This window comes from Phodopus roborovskii, unplaced genomic scaffold, assembly GCF_943737965.1.
Source record: "Phodopus roborovskii unplaced genomic scaffold, PHOROB, whole genome shotgun sequence".
In the NCBI taxonomy this organism is placed as follows: Eukaryota; Metazoa; Chordata; class Mammalia; order Rodentia; family Cricetidae; genus Phodopus; species Phodopus roborovskii.
The window spans coordinates 3,620,515-3,643,227 of NW_026126482.1; the positions used below are offsets into that span (position 1 = coordinate 3,620,515).

At 51.0% G+C, this 22,713-nt stretch overlaps 2 protein-coding genes across 3 annotated transcripts in view; one reads left to right on the forward strand and one right to left on the reverse strand.

The window, feature by feature from the left end:
* Golm1 (golgi membrane protein 1) overlaps positions 1-19,037 on the forward strand; it is a 28,628-nt gene extending 9,591 nt beyond the window's left edge. Inside the window, exons 3-9 of the mRNA XM_051194080.1 lie at positions 8,382-8,436; positions 9,262-9,364; positions 11,675-11,804; positions 13,774-13,912; positions 14,969-15,199; positions 16,828-16,929; positions 18,874-19,037. Of these exons, the coding sequence (XP_051050037.1) occupies positions 8,382-8,436; positions 9,262-9,364; positions 11,675-11,804; positions 13,774-13,912; positions 14,969-15,199; positions 16,828-16,929; positions 18,874-18,983 (870 nt within the window). The 3' untranslated portion in view covers positions 18,984-19,037. The remainder of the gene's footprint in view (positions 1-8,381; positions 8,437-9,261; positions 9,365-11,674; positions 11,805-13,773; positions 13,913-14,968; positions 15,200-16,827; positions 16,930-18,873) is intronic.
* A 2,270-nt stretch (positions 19,038-21,307) lies between these two features.
* Naa35 (N-alpha-acetyltransferase 35, NatC auxiliary subunit) overlaps positions 21,308-22,713 on the reverse strand; it is a 42,317-nt gene continuing 40,911 nt past the window's right edge. For both annotated transcript variants that reach the window (XM_051194160.1, XM_051194161.1), the window contains 2 exons: positions 22,185-22,265; positions 21,308-21,670 (listed from right to left, as the gene is read on the reverse strand). In XM_051194160.1, the coding sequence (XP_051050117.1) occupies positions 21,611-21,670; positions 22,185-22,265 (141 nt within the window). In that variant the 3' untranslated portion in view covers positions 21,308-21,610. The remainder of the gene's footprint in view (positions 21,671-22,184; positions 22,266-22,713) is intronic.

The window sequence follows — 22,713 nt, forward strand, 5'->3', positions numbered from 1 at the left end:
CCACCCCACAAACCAACACAACCCAGAATGCATGTCCTCTGAGTGTCCCCTCCGCCCAGTTCTCATGTTCCCTTGAGGAATGGGTCTATGCTCCGTGGTGGCTATACTAAACTCAGGAGAACCTCAGAACCCCGTCCAATTGAAGACCGGAATAATTTACGCCATGAAGACATTCACATGGTGTCTTGCAATGTGGAGCTGGCCATGATGGTAGGGGCTGAACAAACAAGACATGAGTGTTGTTCTCTTAGTCTGTGCTGGACTGTGCCTTAGCCCATCTTCTGTCGACGTACCTGAGGCTGGATATGCTGGCGCACGCCTTTTAACCCTAGCACTCAGCAGGCACAGGCAGGTGGATCTCTGGGTTTGAGAACAACCTGGTCTTCACATTGAGTTCCGGGACAGCCAAAGTGACATAGAGAGCTATATCAAAAACAGACAGACAGACAGCCGGCAGGGCATTTTATAAAGCACGGAGGTAGATTTAGCTCCTGGTTTTGGAGGCTCACATTGCTGAAGGCAGAGTAAGGCTCCCTTAGGTGCACAGGTTCAGTAAACAACAGAAGGAGACAAATTCTTCAAATGTCCTTAATCTCAGGCTTGACTTAAAATCTCTGGAAAGATCCTTCCCATTTCCCTGGGCGGTGGGTTAATTCTGTCTGTCCTCTGCACCGCGATTGCCTCGGTGGGTTGGAATCGTCTCTCCTTGCCTTCTGTGTCTCCTTAGTGCCAGTTTCCCATAGTCCCACCAAACCTATGTCCTGTGTGTAGGTGGAGATTGTCTGTGTTGGCAGCCGCCCCCAAATAACCAACATGGAGACTTACTATTAATTATAAATGATCGGCCGGCAGCTCAGGCTTGTGACTAGCTAACTCTTGCAACTTAGAATCAACCCATTTCTATTAATCTACACTCTGCCCCGTGGCATCGCCCGCCTTTCATCTCGCACCTCCTGTTTCCTCTCTGTCTCTCTGGCGACCCCTCTGACTGTCTCCCTTCCTCCCAGTGTCCTTAGTCTGGTTTTCCCGCCTCACCTTATCCTGTCCGGCTACTGACCAGTCAGTTTCTTTATTAAACCAATCACAGTGACATATATTCACAGTGCAAAGGACTATGCCACGCTTGTGCATGCTGGGCAATTGTTGTCCCATTGTGGTACACACACAGCCTTCTTTATACTCCCCAATCTAATACCACAAGGAAGTATTTGATGGGCGACATGCAAGGAGAACCTGACCAGCCCCTCTGTGGTGCTTATTTTCTCTTTGGCTTTGGCACATTGAGATCTGTTAGTCAGTGTCAAGAACCATAGTGTATCCATCACGTTTCTTGCTGCTGTGACAGGATGCCCGCAAAATTCAGCTGAGGGGAAGAAGAGCTTAACTGGCTCACAGTTAAAGGCTCTCTCAGCCCATCGTGGTGGCTGTCGCATGGTCAGGTGCCCGGGGCAGCTGTCCCTGTCATGTCTTAGTGAGGAAGACTGATGATGTTCATGCCTGTTCCTTCTCAGTCTGGGCTTTGCAGCCTCAGTTTACCACATCCAGAAGCCCCCTTCCTCACAGACATGACCTAAGATCTCTCAGGTGATTTCAGATTCATCACAAGCAAGATCGTCGGGACTGTACACTTGCCATGGAACTCTGACCTCCAGCAGGGCATGACCACTGCCATTTTGAAACCCACACCTTCTTCACGCTGGGCTGACTACCAATTGTCTTATAGACCGAAGGAAAGGGCTCACTGGCTGCTCACAGGCAGCTCCTGAGGCAGCCAAATGCAGGTGGCCCCTCCCTGAGGCCGGGGAAGTGGTTAGCAGCTGCTGGGAGCTAAACCTGCCTCAAGTTGTCCCTGCTCTTGTGGGTAACCCTCGTCCCTGCTCCTGTAAGTAGCCCTGGTTAAACTTCCTCTACTGATGTGGATGGAAATTAATTAGCCTGTCACTGCTGTCCTGCTTGGGGTGAATAGACTTGCATGCACATGTCTGCAGGGGAAGTTTGCCAGCATATCTGTGATTAGCTGAGGTACAGACTGAAGTCCCCAAATGTCTGTGCAGATGATGAGTACAGATGTTACCTTCTCCAGGAAAGAAAAGATTTCTGTTTGGGAACTACACAGTGTGGCCACCACAGGGATCCATGCAGGGCTTCTCAGACCTGCAGCTCACAGATGCCCGTCTCCTGGGTCATTAAAGCGAAGCTGGAAAGAGTTCAGGGCAGTTGGTGCCAGCCGCCCTCCTTCAGTCAGAGATGAGATTCTCAGGTACCCCCCCCAGTCCTGGGTGCACCCGCTCCACCCCCCCCCCCCCGCCTCAGCCCTGGGGTGCACTGCTCACCTGCCCTTCTTCCTTGCTATTGTGGATGAAACTGCTGTTCTAGAACCGACTGGCAGTCTCTGCCCTCAGCTCCACAGGTAATGATGTGAGCAGTGCTCACCGTGAGAGCATGGAGAGGAGCTGAGTGTGTGCAGAGCAGTGTGCGTTGCCTCAGGCTCAGCCCACATTCCCTGGCAGCAGAGACCCCAGGGGAAAGGCCAGGAGGCTGTGGCTCTGACTTCAGTGCGTCTTCTGTGGTTCCCCATGCCCGATCCAAGTTGCCAGTGAGGCATGCAAGTGAGCCAAGAGCCTGGGGGCGTTTACGGCAACGGACCCCTGCTCACTCTTCGGACAGCCTTAGAGGTCGGCAGGTGGCCAGGAAGGCCAGGGCAGGTTCCCTGAGATGGCAGCTTCTTACTTGCAGAGGGCAGTGCAAGGAGGGACATCAGAGGCTCGGGGCAGGGATCTCAGCAGGACCAGTAGGGAAAGGGGAGGCCCCAGGGGTGCTATGAGACACCCAAGCCAGCCAAGTGTTCAGCAGACTTTAGGGAGCCTCTCTTGCTCCCTAAACATAGGAAACTCTTACTTTCCTTTCCTCCGAGGTTTAGCCTGTCTTTCTGAGCCATTCATCTCTTCTGACTTAGCAACCTCCAGGCAACAGCCCTCACCCCATTCTCCCTGGCCGGCCTCCCTCCCCCATCTGTCTGTCCCTCCCCCTGCCCTCCCCCTCCCCTCTCTTCTCATCAGAACCTCAGAGCCCTTTCCCTGAGGATCTCTGGTTCCAAGTAGCCCGTTTTTGGCCTGGAGCTCACTTTCCTTCTACAGGGCCCTCCTTAGCCCAGAGTGTGTGTCCTCCTCCTCGAGCTGTGGGCTGGGTCTTCCTGCTCAGCCCAGCTGGGAAGGTGGGAGGGTGTCGCTCTCTTCCTTAGAGGCACAGGGTATCCTGGCAGAAGCTGCTCTGGCTGGGTGATGATGCCAGTGTTGTTCTTTTGTTACAGTTACAGGAATAAAGCTGGAGAAGGGGGGGTGTCCCGAATGGGTGGGGGTCCCAAGGTAAGGGACCACGTGGGAGAGCATGGCAGGCGAGGGTGACCGAGGTGGAGGGAATAACACGCCACACAGACAGAGCTTCAATGAATGAGAAGTTTGTTTAGAAAGGGAAGTGAGGGGTAAGGGGAAAGAGACATAGAGACACCGGAACAGAAGAGGAGAGAGGGGGGAGAGAGAGACAGAGACAGAGAGAGAGAGAGAGACAGAGAGAGGAGAGGAGAAGAGCAAAAGAGATCGTAATTGGCGGGCCTGTCTTTTAAAGGGCCCTGCCTGCAGACTAGTACTCATGGAGTCCTGGGCTGACCAGGGCGCTGCCTGAGTTCGTTCTGCCCGGTGACAGGGGCGGGCCAGCGTGATGCCTGAGTCCTTACAGCCAGCCTGTGTGCACCCGGTGCATCCTGCACACGTGGGGTTTGCCCATGCTGTGAGAGTTTCTTTGACACACTGGAGGCAGTGAATGCTGAGCGTCTTTGCCCAGCACCCAGGGCCGAGCCAGAAACCCCAGTGCAGACCGCTTACTGCCATGCCTCTTGGTGCTTCGCCACCTGGGCGTCTGGTGCACCTGTTCAGGCCTGATGCATGGAGGAGTCCTAGAGACAGCATTTGTCAGAGAGCAGCCATGCTTTCCCAGCTGTCTGTCTCTGCCACCTCACAGCACAGCCAGGGTCCACAGGGAGACACATTCAGCTCCTTGGTGTTTAGAACGGTGGCTGTGTAGAGAGAGAATGGTTGCAGTTTACGGAGCACGTGTGGAGGCCGGGTCTGTCGCTTGCCTACGAGCCTCCTGAGGAACTTGTTTGGACCGCAGCTGTGGAGAAGGAGGGAAGCCCTTTCCTGCTTGGTTAGCGGTTTGCCTGAGGACTGTCTGGCATGGGCTCCTGCACTGTGGGGTTGGCCCCAGCTGGCAGTACTATTTTGAGAGGTTGCAGGGAAACAGGTCACAGAGGGCATCTGTAGCCCTGTGCTGGTTCCTTCCAGTTGAACCACGCCCTCCTAGAGGGAGGAGGACCGCTCAGATGCTGACCAAAGAGGTGCGAATGGCCAGGAAACTTACCCTCAGGAGGGACACTAGACAGAACTGTGGGGAGGCTTCGGTAGAGCTGCCTGCAGTCAGGAGCTGCAGCTGCCTGAACACCAGGGTGAGTGTCAGCCTCTCGGAGTCAGCCATGCGCCTCACCCATGTGGCTATGGCTACCCAGTAAAACTCCATAGTTCTCCAAGCTAGGCTCGCGTTGTGTCTGTTGGAAGTGGACAATGTTTGTCCCAATCTCCCCAAGGAAAGTCACAGAGGCAGGTCCTCAGGGCCACCACCTTGTCCCTGCCTCTTCCTGTGTCCTGGTCACCATGGTGTCCCTTACCACAGTGACCCACCAGCGACCTCTGCAACCCTGATCCAATGTCACAGACACAGAAAGGCCAGTTCCCCCTCCCATCAGAGCCAGGCTGACATGACGGAAAAACACTACTACGTTTCCATGACCCAGGTGACCTGGGGTCTTCGTGCTTAACGTTTGATGTGATGGGAATAGCTGTGTTGAAACGTGGAAGGAAATGCTCAGGGACAGCCTCGGGAGGAAACTGAGGCTGTGTGTGGGCTAGTCTCCTGAGAGTCTGCTGACCCGAGTCAGGGTCCCTCTGCAGTGGGAGCTAATGCAGGCCAGCGTGTGTGTGGCCAGCTCTGCCGTGACAGATGAGGCAGGCTGGAGTGATGTTTTTAGGGTTAGTGACTACTGTTGAGGAAAATGAGTCTAGTTTCTGTGTGTCTGCCCTGGGGAGAGGGGTTCCCATCTCTGCTGAGTCCTGGGGGAGGAGGAGACCAGACCGGCGGCAGGGAGGACACTACTCCTTACAGGTATCTGAACATTCGTTCATACAGCCCCATAATATGCTTTGGCTGTGTCTGCCCTGCAGTTATTTTTTAGATAACATAATACATTCAATTCTGAACCATTAGTTCTTCCACAAACTTTGATTCTGAGTGATTTTGGGTGTCCCCGAATGGTGCCACCAGAATTAAATGGAAACTAAACTGCTAGTTACCGCACATACTAACTTATCCCAGACACACTGGTTTGAAAAGAAATTATTTTTGTGTGAGATTCTTGGAAAACTAGCTCAGTGTTTCAGGGTAAGCTCTCAAACAGGGACATGATGGAGGGTTTTGAAGTCACTTTTCTCTGTGTCTTGTATAGTGTTTGGCAGACTCTTCCATGAAGCAGGAATTTTGTAGCAACGGTTCCAGATTCTACTTTGATGTATAAGGAATTTTAAAAAGCATGGATGCAGTGTTCCCTTCCTTATAAATATACCCCCCTCCCCAGACAAACAAGCTAGGAGGCATTTTTTATATTCTTGAAAACAATTTCAGCACTTTCTGTAAGTTTAAAATTATATGCAGAAAGCCAGTGGCATTTTATGTCCCCATTTCCATGCTCTGAGGAGGCCGTGACCTTTGTTCATGAGTAAGTAGGGAGTTGAGAACACATCGTCTTTGGCAGGGGAGGAGCAGAAATGCCGTTGGTAGTTCTCAGGGGTAAGGTAGCAGGGGAGGGTGAGCTCAGGCAGGGGCCTCAGTTCCCCTTGCTGTGCAGTGGACGTCTGTGTCACAGAGACCACGCTGACCGCTCACCCATCCTCCCCTCTCAGCAATGGGAACTACCTTCCTTCCTTTTCATGTGAGTGGAGTCTAGTTGACAGTTTCCTTTTATAGCCGGATGGTGGTGGCGCACGCCTTTAACCACAGCACTCGGGAGGCAAAGGCAGGTGGATCTCTGTGAGTTTGAGATCAGCCTGGTCTACAGAGAGGGAGGGAGGGAGGGAGGGGGAGAGGGAGAAAGAGAGGGGGAGAGAGAGAGAGAGAGAGAGAGAGAGAGAGAGAGAGAGAGAGAGAGAGAGAGAGAGAGTGAGAGTTCATGGCAGCCAGGGCCACACAGAGAAACCCTGTCATGAAACACACACACAAACAACTTCCTCTTGTGACTGGTCCATTCTTTCACTGCACCCGTCCTAGAGGTCCATCTGTGTTGCATATGTGCTGTGATTTCCTTTTTAAAGGTTAGGCAACACGCCATGTCTGTACTCACAGTCTATAAGATCTCTCACCCCTTGGCTGTGAGGCTCACCGAAGTGAATGTGAGTGGCCCGAGGGTTCTTTCTGAATTCTTTTGCATGTATATTTGTAGAGAGATTGTAGGATCTGGGACAGAGTCATCCATGCTGTTGAGCAAATGCTTGCCTGTTTGCCCAGAGCAGCAGATCTTTTGAGCTGGGGAGGGTGGACCCTCCTAGCCCCTCATTCTCCTCTTCCTCTCATTCCTTCTCCTGCGTAAAAGAAACACTTTAGAAACTGTCTCTCTGGTAGAGGTATTTTACCAATACCACTCTGGAGACGTCTCTACCATTGCCCAAACTACTCACTCAAAGAAGTCAGGGCTTGCATGGATGTCATCTCTTAGCGTGCATTCCTGTGTTCATCTCTTAGCATGTATTCCCGTGTTCATCTCTTAGCATGCATTCCCGTGTTCATCTCTTAGCATGTATTCCCATGTTCTTGGATGTTGCTCAGGAGTCTGCCTCTTGAGACCTTTCCTCTGTCCAGGCTCAGGAGATGTAGAGGCTGTGTCACAGGAGGTTCTGGAGGACATGGGCGGGGCAGGGCAGGGCAGGGCAGGGTGGGAACTGGCCAGTTTGGCATCAAGAAGGAATGAAGGTGCTTTTATTAGCAGCATGTTGATTAGTGGAGTATTAGTTTGTTGGAGAGGATGTAGTAAGAAACATCCATGTTGCTACCACACTCATCCTGTGTGTGACTAAGCCCCTGCCTGTGTTGCACACCCATCCTGTATGTGACTAAGCCCCTGCCTGTGTTGCACACTCATCCTGTGTGCATTACTGAGTATGTTTAGTGTTTGCCTCCCTTCTCTCATGTTTGCTTATTTTTAGCATTGGGTCCTCAATTGTACTGACCCATTGCTCATGAGAGGGCTTGTCAGGGAAATCGCCTCAGGGGTCATGGGGCTGGGAGTGGCAGGGCCAGCTTCCCTGTGGACTGGAGATCCCCGGACACTGGATACTGGGAGACTACTTCACTCCCATGTCTGAAAGTCCCAGAGCCAGGAATGACAGCTGCTCGTGGTAGCCCTGGAGTCCTAAGAGCAGAGAGCCCGGAGCTCTAGACTCACAGCTGTGACTCAGTACCATGCCCCATGTCCCATATCCAAGACCGCCAATGGAAATCCTTTGTCCTGTTTTGCGGTCCTCAGCTCCAAGCTCACTGGATGGACTCCACCATTCTGAGGACAGGCCTCATTCTGTCTGTACACAGCTCCCACCAGTTTGCAGAATAAACACCCAGCAGCACGTTAACCGGTCTCTAGGGACTCCTCGGGCTAACATCACAGGTGCAGCCTGTGAACCCTGCTCTGCGCTGGCTCCCAGGCACTGACAGGTCAGCCGCCAAGAGCCTGCTCTCCCGGGTGTGTCTGGTAGCACTTGTGTCTTCGGTACTTTTGATATATAGCCACTTGCACAAACTGCCTAGGCCCATGTGCCTGTCTCCTGCCGTACGATAATGACCTATCCAGCTCCTACAGCTGCATGTGGTACAGGCAGCATTGTCTGACCCAGAGTCCTCCGCGTGCGCTGACCAGGTGGTTGACTTCTCACCCAACACGTTCCTCTCTCCTCACGGTTCCCTGTTGCCTCTTTTCCACCACGTCATGACTGGTGGGGACTGTGGCAGGGGCTGTCTGGAGTCTGCAGGCCAGGGAGAGGAAGAGGCTATGCTGGCCGGGAAAGGTGTTTGGGAACTGGAAGTGAGACATCCTTTGATTACTTCTGGGGTGGCTGGAAAGAAATGTGTAAGCAGGTGCATTCCCTCGCTGTGGATGGACAATGCAGGGAGCAGAGCGTGGCTCCCTGACGGCTGGCTGGGTGCCGCCTTCCTCCTTTGACACCCGCTCTGAAGGCTGAGTTGCCCAGGCGAGCAGTCTGATTCCACGGCGTTTGTCTTCCTTACAGGCGATTTTAGTGAGTAACATCACCACAGGCGAGAAGCTCATCAGAGACCTGCAAGGTAAGCCCCTTCCCGCCAGCCCAGCAGCTGTCCTGTCCCGACCACCTCACAGTGGCCTCAGGTGGCTCTGTCTCGATAATCTTGTGTTAGCAGTAACTGAGCCATCCTTAATGGAGTTTTCTCCTGCCCTTATAAAATATCACTGTGACACTGCAAGGTATGATGGACATAACTCAGCCTTTGGTTTATGAATCTTTAACAAGTACTGGGAGGGGTGTGCTGGGTATGGGGCGCTTGCCTAGTGTTTGCAAGGCTCAAGGTTCAATCCCCACCACCAAGTGAGTAATGGAGTTGGATGCGCATTCCTGATCTGAGACTCTGCACACCAACCTGTGGGAAATCCCACAGCCGACCACAGGCCAAGCTCAGAACGCACAAAGTTGTTTAAAACTTTGTGTGGTGTTGCCTTCAAGCTGTGTATAAAAAGCATGTATGAGGGAGGGTGGAGTCGGGGCACAGCAGGAAAAGGAACTTCCTGCTAAGCCGGATGACCTGAGTCTGATCCCAAGACCCACACAGTGCAGGACTGATTGACTCCCACAAGCTGACCTTCGACCCTCACACGTGCCCAGTGGTGCACAAATGGATAAAATGCAATAATTTAGCATAAGTTGTAACGGACATTTGGAACGGGACTGAGGCGCAGGTTTCTGGGGTGGGGGTTGGTGGTGGCTGGCGGGCGTTGTGATGGCAGGGCCGGGGATGCTTTTTCCCGCATGCTCTCTTCGCTGCCGCCTGTGCTGAGTGTGATTGTTGTGTTTTGTGTGTCTGAGTGGTGCATCAGCCACACAGAGACGGGTGAAGTGATTTGTCCTTTTGGCTTAGACCAGCTGAAGGCTCTGCAGAGGAGCTATGGCATCCTGCAGCAGGACATCTTCCAGTTCCAGAAGAACCAGTCCAGCATGGAGATGAAGTTTGCCTATGACCTGTGAGTCCCACCCCCCTGGGAGGGGGGCGTCTGGGTTCTGCACATCAAAGGCCAAGGACAGAGTCCAGCCACTCGTTCTGCCCGTCAGAGCTGGTATTCGTAGTGTAGTGTGTATCGCGTGAGAAGAGACACATGACTTCTGAGATGCATGTCCTTTAGAAAAGCACATTCTGTTTGGTAAGTGTCACCAGCAGGGCTCTTAACCGATGGGCCATCTCTGCGGCCCCTTACCATGGGTGAGAAAGCTATGTGTGTACGCGGGTGCATGCGTGCGTGCACACATACAGGCAGCTCTCAGCAGGAAATGAATTGTCACCGTACCTTAATGTCTACATATCATAAACTTAATAATACAAAGCACAGCGGTACCGCTTACCTTGGCAATCTGAACACTTAAAAGATGTCAGGCGTGGAACTGGAGGGATGGCTCAGTGGTTAAGAGCACTGGCTGCTATGCCAGAGGACCTGGGTTCGATTCCCAGCACCCACACGGCAGCGCACAGCTGTCCTTATTTCCCTATCACCTACAGTGGTTTCTCAGTCCATGCGCAGGGCACACACACGCATGCACATGCACACACGCACAAACACACACGGACGCACACACACGAACACACGTGCACACACACACACACAGTTGCCTTATACATACACAATTCATATAGCTTCCGGGTGCTCATCATTTAAAAGGTGTTTGGGATTTTATTCTTCCACAAGACACTCAGTGTAGGTTTAGCTTATTACTAGATGTACATTGCCAAATTCCTTGCATCCTTTCCTGTTTTATTTTGAAACGGGGCTTCCTGTGTAGCCCAGGCTAGCCTCGAATTTGTATAGCTAGGACTGGCCTGGAACTCATGATCTCCCAAGTGCTGGGATCACTACACGGAGCTTCCTTTCCTAACGGCTTCCCAAGAGTTAAGCAGGGTGTGCAGTCCCCAGCAGCTGAGGGTATAGTGGCCTCACAGAATATCCTTGTCCTTCTGAAGCGCCAGTGGTTTGCCTGGCTTCCTGATCACTTCAAAACCCAATCCTGCAAAAAGCATGATGTCTGGAGCACATTAATGAGTTTCATAGTAACAGGTGGGTGCTGCTACTTCCCCTTCGGAGGCATAGACGTTCAGGAGTAGAAGATGGGCTGCTAGTTCATTCCTTACACAGCCGCGGTTCTTCATTCACCGTGTCCCAGCCCCTTGCGCTGGTCTGACTGTGGGAAGCTTTTCAGTGAAGTTTTTGCTTCTCTCGTCTGTCTGAGGTTCCCGTTATCAGTTATCACCCAGTTCCCTTCTGCATATGGAATGTTGTGTCCAAACATGCTCTCCACTGCCAAAGGGTACGCTCCATGCTGGGGACTGAGGCGCCAGAATGCTTCCAACTCAGGAAAGGCTGCACAGAAAAAGCACTGTGGTCTTCTGGGACTTGAGTCTGTCTCTTAGCTCTAGCAGCGACAGAGCACCTCTTAGCTTCCTCATTTGCAAGTGGTTTCAGCTCTGCCCCTTGGTGAAATCTGCGACTTCCAAGTGGAAGGCTCTAGCCTCTAGTGCCTGACAGATAAAAGTCTCTGACAACTAGATGTCCTCTAGTCAGCCTGGGTGCTGCCCAGAGTTCACCCACGCCCCACAGGTTAAAGGACTCAAGCTCTTAAGACAGGCCAGTCACAAGGACTGTGTGTCCCCAGCCACCCACAGCCCACAGAACCGAGGACAGCTTTACTCACTACGAGGGTTTCGGTACAAAAGCCACAAGCAGTAGTTATAAGGCAAGGCTTGGGAATGGGGGCTATGACTCCCTTGAAGTCAGGGCCCAACCCCGTTTTCTGTATCTTACCAGCCCAGAAGGATGAATGCCACGGTCTAGAGACGGTAGCTGGGATTGTTAGGTAGGCATGCTTGATGGCATCATCGTCCTCATGGTTGGACCCTCTGGTCTCCTTCACTTTGTAGCATGAGGTGGAGCTGAATGCCCAGCATCACCCCGATGAGGCATCTCATCAGCATAACCACAGGTGTGGTCCTGGAAAGTCAGGTGAAGAAGATGCTCTCAATGCCAGGAAATCACAAGCTTGTAGGCACTTGTGTAGTAGCCAGTGTTTTTTTAAGCGAGTGTGAAATCGAAACAATGTAACGAGTCTAGAGTGTGGTTACCTGCAAGTTTCTTTCCTATCATCTAATCCTTACAAGTTCCCATTTCAGATCCTGTCCAGAGTAAGCAAGGGCCGTCCTGTCTCCTGCTGTGTGGATTGTGGGTGTGGGTCCAGCAGGGATGGAGGGGGTGCCGGGGACATCACAGGTCCTTCCATTTGCCTTCCAGGAGCCAGTGTATTAACCAGATGAAAGAGGTTAAGGAGCAGTGTGAAGAACGGATAGAAGAGGCCACCCAGCAGAGAAATGAAGCCGCAGTTTCCAGAGATGTGGGTGAAAAAAACAACCACCAGCAGCAGGTGATTTGAGTTTGTTGTGGCCTGGGTGTTCTGGGGGTACACCTCCTCTCCTCAGCCTTTGCTCTGACCCAACCATGTATGCTGGCCCCAAGCTCAGAGCCCTTGTCTTTGACGTCCCAGCCCCCTGTGGAAAAGGCCAGTGCTGTTCGGCTGTTTGAGGATGCTGAGGTCAGCCTGGTCAGTGTTAGGGACCACAGTAATATCCCATCATACCTTCTGTTATCAGAGCATTATCTTTTCACAGGGTGACCTTCTGCCCTCATGGTTTTTGTTGGATTTTTTTTTTTCATTTTAATTAATTTATAAGCTAACTCATCTATCTTTTCTTCTACTTACTTTGGATTTAATTTGCTAATTTGCTTCATGGCTTCTTAAGAACAATCTTGATTCTCAGTTACAGATCCCCTTTCTCGTATATGCATCCATCAGTGCTACAAATGCTGTTTATAAAAAGCATTGCTTTTACTGCAGCAATTTTATTAAAACACACACACACTCACACACACACACTCACACGCGCGCACACACACTCACACGCACATATACACACACACATTCCAGTAAACTGTTGTCATTTAGATCAAAATATTTTTGTGTGTTTATTTTTTGAGGTAGGGTCTCACTGTATAGCTCTGGCTGTCCTAAAAGTCACTATTTAGATCAGGCTGGCCTCTGACTCAGAGATCCACCCATCTCTGCCTCCCAAAGTGCAGAGATTAAAGGTGTGACCAACATATTTTAAAATATGAGACTTTTACTTTAATCCGTGCATTACTTAGCAGCATGTGCCTTAATCTCCACCCACTTAGGGATTTTACAGCTGTCTTTTTACTTCCGATTCCTTGTTTAATTCTTTTATAATGGAAGAGTAGACATGTGTGGTTCCTGAGTTGGCTAAGATGTAGTTTTGGCCTGGAGTGTGGGCTGTCTTGGTGAGCGTCCCCTGTGAGGAGGACATTTTTCCCTTTGGCATTCTCTCAGCGTTTTGATTTCCCTGCAGTTTGAAATGACACATTGTCTTAGTATGCATCCTGTTTGGTGTCCTCTGACCTTCCTCCATCTATGGTTTGGTGTTTGACATGAATTTGGAGTTTTCAAATCATGATCATCTAGCTGCTTCTTTACTTTGTCTTACCCAGGTCCGTTACGAGTATGTTTTCCTGCCTGCCTGGTTCCAGAGCAGCGCCAGCCCCAAGTAACAAACACACAGAGACGCTGTATTAGATATAAAGCTGTTGGCCTGTTACTAGCATTTCTTATTGGCTGGCTCTGTCTTAAATATTAACCCATTTCTATCCATCTAAGTGTTTCTGGTCTTTCCTGTGTCCAGATTGCCTTCTAATTTTTTACTTGGCCATGGGACAGGATATGCTTTGTAGAAGGGTCTGTTGTAATGGGCTGCCTACCTACCTGCTGCAAGCTCACTGGGGGGAGACGATATTCTTTTTGTCTAGAGTAGCCATGGGCTTGCGTTCTGGATTATCCCTGCTGCTCAGCACCCCCACCAAATGGGACAGGTGACAGAAAGGGCCTGAAGGTGGACAGTCCCCTTCCCTCGCCTCAGTTAGCTTCTCAGGGTAACCAAGGGAATGGACATCATTTGGTCATCTGGGCGTGCTGATTTCCATGTATTTGTGACTTTCTCAAGTTCCATGCCACGTGATGGGAGAACATGCTCTGTGTGATTGTCAGTGATGTCAGGTCCTTGCGCCCTGGGCAGGGTGGGTCTGTCTTAGTGCCAGGCTGCTTGCTGTAGATAGCTGGTGGTGGCTTGGCTTATTGGGGTGGCCACATTTACCCTTATCTCCCTCCTTGCTGCGTGTGCTTTCTGAACGACCTGGACTCCACCGCAGTCGTCTACCTCATGTGACCGGGTAGGCGGGTGTTCGAGTTAGGGGTTCTCACTTGCTGGTGACGCAGTGAGGGTCTATGGCCTACTCTTGCAGTCCTGTACTTACTTCAATTCCAGGAACTCAAGCCGCAGCCCAGGCCTCAGCAAGTAGTCCCTCCAAAGGAACAGACGCCACAGGGGAAAGAGGATGTGGCCAGAAACAACTCCCAGACACCAGCCCCCAGGCCAGAGGCGTTAAAGCCACATAAACAGAATGGTAAGTGGAGACAGCCACTGGCTCGTGGCCTCCAACTCCAAGCAGCGGTGTATGGTTTAGGTGGGTTGTGCAGTCACTGGGGGCCCTGGATGGGGGACACAGGCTTCCGCTGTCTTACCAACACCTTGTCCTTGTCAGCTGAGTGCCGAGTTCCTTGGCAGCTCTCTAAGTACAGGTACAGACAGCACTTTAATCCAGGGTACCGGAAGATCGTGGAACTTAAGAGACCAAGGCCTCAGGGTGTCAGGGTACCCGGATTCATGTTATTTTCTGATTTTTGTTTGTTCATTGGGTTTTGTTTTGAGACAGATCTCTATTTATGTAGATCTGGATGACCTGACACTTGCTATATAGATCAAGCTGGCCTTGAACTCACAAAACTCTGCCACGCCCCAACTTGTCTGCTACTTTACCTGAGGATGAGCTGCAGCACACATCTGTGGCCGGGAATGGGGGGGGCAAAGAATGGGGGCTAGACCCCAGCTAGCCACCCCGACATGTGCCGCTTGCCTTGTGGCCATTCTTTCTGGCTACGCTCCAAGAATTAAGTGGTGACACTTTGGGGATATTTTGCTTTTGTTTTGCGATAAGTTCTTGTGCAGCCCAGGCTGGCCTCAAACTCACTATGTAGCCCAGTATTCCCATTGCTCTGACCCTTTCTTTAGTATAGTTCATGTTGTAATGACTCCCAACCACAAAATATTTCCATAACTATAATTTTGTTACGGTTACGAATTGTAATAGAAATAGTTTTGGAGGTAGAGGTTTGCTGAAGGGGCTGTGACCCACAGGTTGAGAACCGATAATGCAGTCAAAGCTAGCATTTGATCTGATCTTCCTGCCTCTGCCTCCAGAGTGACGGGGTGATAGGGGTGTGTGCTCCATGCCCATCCTGGCACTCACTCTACAGGCTCTGAGGGCAGGGGCATCTTTTGAGTTCAAGGCCGGCCTGGTGTACAAAGTTCTGCGACATCCAGGGCTACACAGAATGACCCTGTCTCAAACCAAGACAGCAAAAAGCAAGATTGCCCCTGCAATCATCTGTGTTCTGTGCAGAGGAAGCCGAGGTTCAGGCTGGCAGCAAAGAACACGGTCTGGGACCACACGAGGCGTCAGTCCAAGAACAGGCGGCACCCGTGAGTGGCACAGTCGGAGGAGCCGGGAAACTTCAGAGCACACAAGTGCCAGCTGCCCTATTGGCCAGGCCTCAGAAGGATTCTCAGTACCCTGAGCGGTACCAGCTTGCCATCCAAGAGGAGCAGAAAAAGCAGCTTGCTGCTGAGGAAGGTGAGTGGCTCTGTGGGCTCCCAGGCTTCCTGCCAGGCACGTGGCTTTCTCCATTTTCTCGGCATTGGATTGAATTTCAGCAAGTGTCCTTCATGGCTTGTTCACTCTTTCTATTTCTCGTTTGCTTGTTGTCCGTTATCAAGAGGGAAGCGTAAGGGTAGGTAGTGCAAAACATGGTATTTTAATTTTCAGAATCAGTGTCAGTGCGACTCTGCTCGGCAGGTAAGATGTTGCCTGGCAGCAGGGAGGCCCTACTGCGTTGTGGTGGCATACTGCAAGTGTCTGAAGGGAGCAATGTGGATCGTGGTCGGTCAGGCGGGGGACTGTGACAGGCCAGTCCCACCTTCCCTCATTGAAGTATCTTGGGTGTACTCTGTTGCCTTAGAGGTGTGCGAACTCCCCATGCCTTGATGCCAGGAGCACTCAGGACACCCACACCCCTGAGCAGACAAATACCAGACCCGAGGAATGTGTCCTTCAGAACGGTGTGTCCTGTCTTCTGCTGTTCTGCTTAAGGGTGCATTTTGTCAGTCCCCTGCTGATTGTCACTGCTCAGAACCTTACCCCATTAACTACAGCAAGAAGGGGCTCGTGATGGGAGGGAGGGACCCCACTCAGGTGGCGGTCAAGCATCTGACCACTGGCCGTGCGGTGTCACAGCTAAAGGTAGCACGAGCTGCCAGGCCTGTGCGCTGCACCTGCTTCCGCACACAGCGGCAATGAACGATCTCACGTGGAGGACACAGCCGCTGAGGATTGCTCTGTGCCGCTTATACGTCACAGAGGAAAAGCAGAGTAGAGATCTTCCAGGCATTCCTTTTAAGAGAGGTCTCGTTTGCCTCCTGGGCACACACACGTCAGATGCCGGGAGACTCCTGTCAGTTCAGTCTGAATTCTGTGCTTTGTGTAGGATAAAACGTGGCCGTGGAGGCTCACGGTACTCGCCCTTCCCTTTCTTGGAGTCATTCTGAGAAGCAAGCCACTGTCATGTCCCATCATTAACCTATTATTTACCCACTATTTCCTCAAACAGTGGTTGCTTTTCCTTAATCTTGTTGCCTTTCCCACAAAGGCATTTAGTTTCTCAGTTTTCTGACTGAATCGTGGTTCTTATTTAGGATCCCCTATTGCGGTAAATAAGGATCAGGATAAACAAATAGGCCGAATAGATGTTTATTCAGGGAGAAATAACAACCTAGACAGATGAACACCAGGAAATTCAACCCGATCCTCTCCTGTCCGAGTCACGCCAGAAAGAGAGAGCGCCTTCCTGGCCCCCTCCGACCTCCTTCCACAGGTCACCTCCGCCCATGGCTCCACCCCCCAATGGGCGTGGTCAATGCCACAGAAGGACTATCTCACTACAATCCCCCTCCCTTTCTGTGTGTTAGGGACGAAGCCCACAGCCTTTGTGTGCTAGGGTTCAGGCACCGGGTCACCGGAGCTGAATTTTCTAGACTCCGTGGTGAAGGGGCACGCTTCTGAGTACTCTCCATGCATTTGTATTGTGACGAAGTGCATGGGGCGGGTGTTTTCTTACGTATGGGTCTGGTAAGAGCCTGTACCGGTGCCGGCGCTCCACTGGCCTCAAGAATGAAATGTTGCTGTCTCGTGCGCTGGCTTTACAGAGAGAAAGCTGCAGAACCCGGGAGATGACTATAGCATGGAAGAGAATGAAGCCGAGTCCGAGAGAGACAAGCAGGCAGCCCTTGCTGGCGGAGACACCTACGGTAAGGACAGTCCTGTCACCTCCCATCTTCCTCTTCCTTTTCTTTAGTGGTGACAGCGCTGTAATAGCGTAAGTAGTCAGGCAGAGAGGCCCTTCCTTCCCTTTTGGCTTTTGTTACTTGAGACAGGGCTTCTCAGTTTAACAGCCTCGTTGGTTCTGAACTCCCTTTGTAGACCAGGCCGGCCTCAGACTCAGATCCACCTGCCTCGCCTCCTGAGTGCGGGGACTAAAGGCGTGCGCCACCGTTGCTCTGCAGCCCAGACGTTTCCTGCAGTTTCCCATTCCTTGCATTGCATGGTGCTGCAGCTCTGAGTGCTAGTTTTCCTTAACTAGCATGGGGCATGTGAAGGGGGTGCAGGCCACTCCATGAGTGGCCTCCAGGTGGAGTGTGGGCGGCACGCATAATGCCCAGCCCCTCCAAGCATCTTTCCCTTCTCTGGGTAACATGAAGCACCGCGAATTTTAAACGTGCCGCGCTCCGTGGTCAGACACTCTCTGGACTCTTCTTGCAGTTTCATTTGCTCTAAAGTTTACTCCCAATGTTTAAACTAGGATTTCAGTTTTAGGTGCTTGACTCCTCACCTCAGGAAGAACCTGAGCTATTTTTTTGTAGTTGTTTTTGGCCTTTTAAATTATACTTACCTGTGTAGGCACGTGTGTGCCTGTGCGTGTATGGAGGTCAAAGGGCAACTTGTGAGAGTTAGTTCTGGTCAGCTCTCTTCTTGCATCATGTGGGATCTGCAGATCAAATTCAGGCTTAGTTCAGCACCTTTGGGAATTGAGGGAGAACTCCGGGATCGCTAGGTTTCATCAGAATTTCTCTGGCCGACTTGCTTCTTAATTATTGCCTGTTACTCCCTCCTCACTTTTGGGATTCAAAGCCGCCGCCTTTCATTACCACATGAGCAATTCTTGATGTTTTCTTTTTTAAAAAAAAACAAAATCAGGCCTGGAGAGATGGCTCAGTATTTAGAGATCCACCTTCAGAGCCTGGCACGCTCAGCTCATAGCTTGCGTGGCCCCTAACTGCCTGTAGCCCCAGCTCCAGAGGACTTTCCTCTGGCTTCCATGGGCCTGTATTGATACACACCTACGCACACAGCCATGTAATTACAAACCAAGTCTTTTTAAGTCCTAAAAAGTAGCAAAAGGATTCCCGTGCATCTTCCCTCCAATCCCCAAATGTCATCTTAAGTAGTCACAGTCTAATTGCCCACATGAAACGTTGCAGTAATAAACTATGTAATCATGGATTTGCCCAAACATAGTGAATGTCTGTCCAGCTGACGTCCCTCTTTGTCTGTCACCTAGGCTCACTCGCTACGCGTTACTGTCCCGCCTGTTTTGTGTCTGTAACCTGTCACTCCGCTAGCTACTTTTGTTTTTCAACACAAGGTTTCCGTGTGTAGCCTAGGTGTACTGGAATTGACTTCGTAGACCAGGCTGGCCTCGAACTCAGGAGCCCCTGCCTTCCAAGTGAGTGCTGGTCTGGGATCAAGAGTGTGGGCCACCGTGAGGGGCTTACTCGAATCTCTTGATCTTCTTCTCAAGTGTACTGGCCCAATCTGGCAGCTTAGTCTTCAGCTCTGTGGGTGAGCTTTGGAGCAGCGGCCTCACCGGAAGCTGCAGGCAGGCGGCTCTGGCTGGGAAGGAATGTGTGCCATTAGTGCTAACGTATGGAGAAGTCATACAGCACAGGGGCTGTACTATCTCACCATTCAGTCACGGTGGCGTGTTCAGGGGCTTTCAGCTTTGTTCTGTGGCGCACTGTTAGCTGTACGCACGATTTCGTTTGCTGTCTTGACAGGGACACGATTTTAAGCACCAGTGTTGCTGTGGAAGATTAATTCTCTTTATGAAAATTCTAAAAATGGACATGAAGTGAGACTTTGCCCAGGCTGTTTCTCTAAGAGCTTAATATCGGAATACCGTTTTTCGTTTTCAGTTTTGAATGCTGAAGATCAGAGGAGAGGCCCAGAAAATTTACCCAATTGGAGTGAGAAGCAGAGTCTCATCCAAAATCAAGTAGAAGTCCATATTCCTCAACAGGCCTGAACAGAGACTCTACGAAGACTCAACTGTGAAATGGACAAAGTGAATTGTCCATCGGCTGATGATTATTGGGGGGGGGGGGAGGGTTTAATCAGTAGCAAAGAAAAATGGAGCTGTTTCAGACAGTTTGGGGGTTCTCTTAAAGGGTCTACAAAGGATGTCAAACTGGTTAAGCTTTCTTAACAGGTATTTATTTCTGTTGCAAGTCAGGCAACACCAAAAAGAGAGGTGAGCCTCATCATTCTGCAGTGTAGACAGCGTAGCCTGTGGGCCAGCTGCTGGCGCACAACTGCTCCCCCTGCGCTGCCCTGCCGCTGCTCGCCAGGGTCTGCCCTCTGGCACCGACCGAGTGGCTCACCTCCCAGCACATACTTGATTCTACCATCGACGGCACAGAGCTCTCACCGTCAGCAGAGACCACTCGTCAGTTTGGACAAGTCTCAATGCAAAGCTGTTCTGTGCAAGCAGCAAATAAGACAGCCACCACTCCTGGCTAACGCTAGGACGCGGAAGGCTGAAGTAGAAAGAACTATAGGTTCTGGGCCAGCCTGACCTACATAGTAAATTCCAAGCCAGATTGGGCAAGAAGGTAAGGCCTGTCTCAAAACACCAATCGAGCGGGAGGGTTTTCTTTCTTCCTTAAAGACTACTGGTTTACATAACCTTGGTTATTCTTTTGATGTTCAGAACACTATCAAGTTACTCAATGTGAGCACCTATGGTCTCTATCTTGTTTTTTGTTTGAGTGGGCAAAGGGAAATGTCCAGTAAGCCACTGTACCTCACCAGGAAATGCAGTAGCTGGACTGGGCTCTGGACAGAAGCTGCATGGGCAGCCAGGATGCGGAGGGAGCTGTGCAAGGTTGGAGGCCCAGAGACTTGTGTCACTAAGAGTCCAGGAAGAAGGGCTGGCTGCCGAGGGTTACCCAGGTCACAAACAAGCTGGGAACGCCTACACAGACAAGAGAAACAAACACACGAGCTGCTTTCTCCGTAGTTTACGCAGTGTTTGAAAAATGCACAGGCTTCATGTAGCTCACAACTCTGGTCAGTGGGTTCTAACCAGTTGCAGCTTGACTGCATCACCCCGAAGACACCCGCTTCCCATGGGGCTCTCTCAAGCGTGAGGCGCTTCTCAGGCTTTGAGGTTGTCTGCTGTTTAATTTTAAGCAAACTGCCCATGTTGCATCTGACCCAAGCTTAACCCCTCTTTAAAAACATACATTTCATCACCTGTGGCAGATGCCGGTTATGTCTCTCTGCCCAAACATTCAGATCTGACATACAACCGGACGTTTAGGTGGACACTCGGTACTTGCAGTCTCTTTTATTTACCTTTAGTCGTTCTACTCCAAGCTTCCAATGTGCACAGGGACTTTGTATTTCCTCGTGCCCATTTCCTGCCCTGGCTTTAGTTCTGGTCTAAAGTGTAGACGTTGCTGATTTCCAGGTGAGAATGATCGGGACTCTAAAATTCCAGGCTGCCTAGCGCCTGTGTTGGACAGTTAGAGAGACCACCTCCGTACTGGCGAGGAAGTCGGCAACGCCCTTCTGTGTTCACTAGCACTGTAAGAAGTTCCTCAGGCATGTTCCAAATATCCCTAGGAAATGTGTGACACCTCGTACAGGGGAAGCCATGGGTTGCATCCTCAGCACCACAAAAAAAAAGTGCCAGGGTCAGGGCACTGAGATCTCAGGGTCCTTTTCCCCATAAGCCAAGCGAACTGCCAACCACCTTGGTCAGCCGCAGCCACAGGTGAAACTTCAGGGTTAGCACAGAAGGGAACCACAGGCTCGGACACCTGTGGTAACAGCAGCGCAGAGGAGTGGGCGGTAAACAAGGGCAGGAGCAAGGCCTGCGGCTCAGCACACAAGGCCGAACGGGGCCAACCGCGCACGCATGCACGCGCCACATCCAACCCAAAGCTCAGCACGAGTACGCACGTCACCTGCTGCCGCCAGCAGCTGGCACTGCAGCGTGATGCGGCGTGATGCAGTTCTTAAACCGCAGGACTGTAAATCCTCACAAACCGTGTCACAACACAGCCACAACCCTCAGTACGTCAGAGCCATTTCAGGTTTCACCGGAGTCTAAACGCGTAATAAACTGTGTTTTGGAACGTCTTTTGATCAGTTTTTGAGGTTGCTTGGTGTTTACGATAGGATCTCATGTAGCCCAGGCTGGTCTCAAGCGTAGTTCGCAGCTGAGGGTACCCAAAGCCTGATCCTGCTGTCTCTGCCTAGGGCTGGATTGAAGGCTCACAGTGCCTCGGCCAGCGTGCTAGATGGCAATGTCCACACCACAGTCCTCAGTGCTACACCAGTGCGCTTTTTGTCAAGAAATTTATTAACCTTTACAAACACTGTTTCACTCAATCATTCATTTAAAAAAGTTTTACAATTACATCTGTAATAAAACCATGTAATGTTCAGCAATGCATTCCAGCCCGGTTACACCCATAGAGTATAATAAACCACTTTAAAACAGCAGTTTTCATTGCCACCAGGTCAGGGTGTTAAACTGAAAATCTTCCTTGTAACAAGCTCTCATCCAGGAAATCCACTTGACGTCACTGTGTGTGGCAGAGTGCTGTATCCCCCAGAGTGGACATGGTCATCTCTGCAGCCTTTTCACACCAGTTTCACGACAGGAAAGTATTTGTGAACAGAGAAATCAAATTCAGGAGGAACCTATGAAGAAAGCCAGAAAGCCCATGAATACACCTGCGAATGAATGTTCAGGCCGTGCACAGCAACTACTGTAGATGCTATGTGTCAGACACCTTGTACTTCTCCCCAAAGGTCTGCTTTACACATTGTCTTAAAACATTTTATTCCATTTATTTTATATGTGGGCGAGGGCCTATTGCCATGGAGGGGGAGAGAGAGAGAGAAGCGTCTTTTCTCCTGCAGGGTAGGTTCCGGTTATACGCACACGTCAGACTGCATGGCAGGCACCTGATCCACTGACCATTTTGCCAGCCCCTATTTCTGAGCTCTTGACACTGGCTCACCCTTTTTTAACTGCCCTGAGTTAGCAAGTAATTTGTATGGGAGGGAGCAGGAGAAAGAGAGTTCTAAGTCTCTAAATGATACGAAGAAAAATGACGAGCTTTGCTCATTAACGCCGAGCCCACCCCTCTGGATGACTCGTACACAATGGTTATGCTTTTCTCTACTAGTGCACAGGGAGCGCTGCACTCACCTTTGACTCTTTCTTGTGTCCTCCTGCTAAGAGCTTCATAACCACGAAGTTGGGCTTGGCGACCTTAAGGATCCTACTGACCTAAAACAGTAAGAGCGCTCAGCATCCCAGCATCAACAGGAGCCATGGAGTGCTGACGCTGCGCCGCCGTGCCGTGAGCCACACTCGCAGACGACACACCACTCCACACGCCTCCCATCCACCCACCAGTCACGAGCCTTTACTCACTGCATGCTCTGCAGATAGAAGTCGGGGTCAGAACAGGAGCAACACCCCAACCTTACCACTGATAGATAGCAAAGTCCTCACAGAAATGAAGGTGAAGGCTTTGTCACCTCCCTAAGAACTGTTCTGAGGACAGAGCCAATGTGCAGTCTCCAGCTGTATGTTCCACGCTGCACAGACAGCACTGCCCAGCTCTGCACCTCTGGTGCACGGCCGTATTTAAAGCTTAGAAACACTCCTGGTCTAAATGGTTTCACTGAAACACGTGCACCATAAATAAGGGTTGCTAGATTTCTCTTGAGTA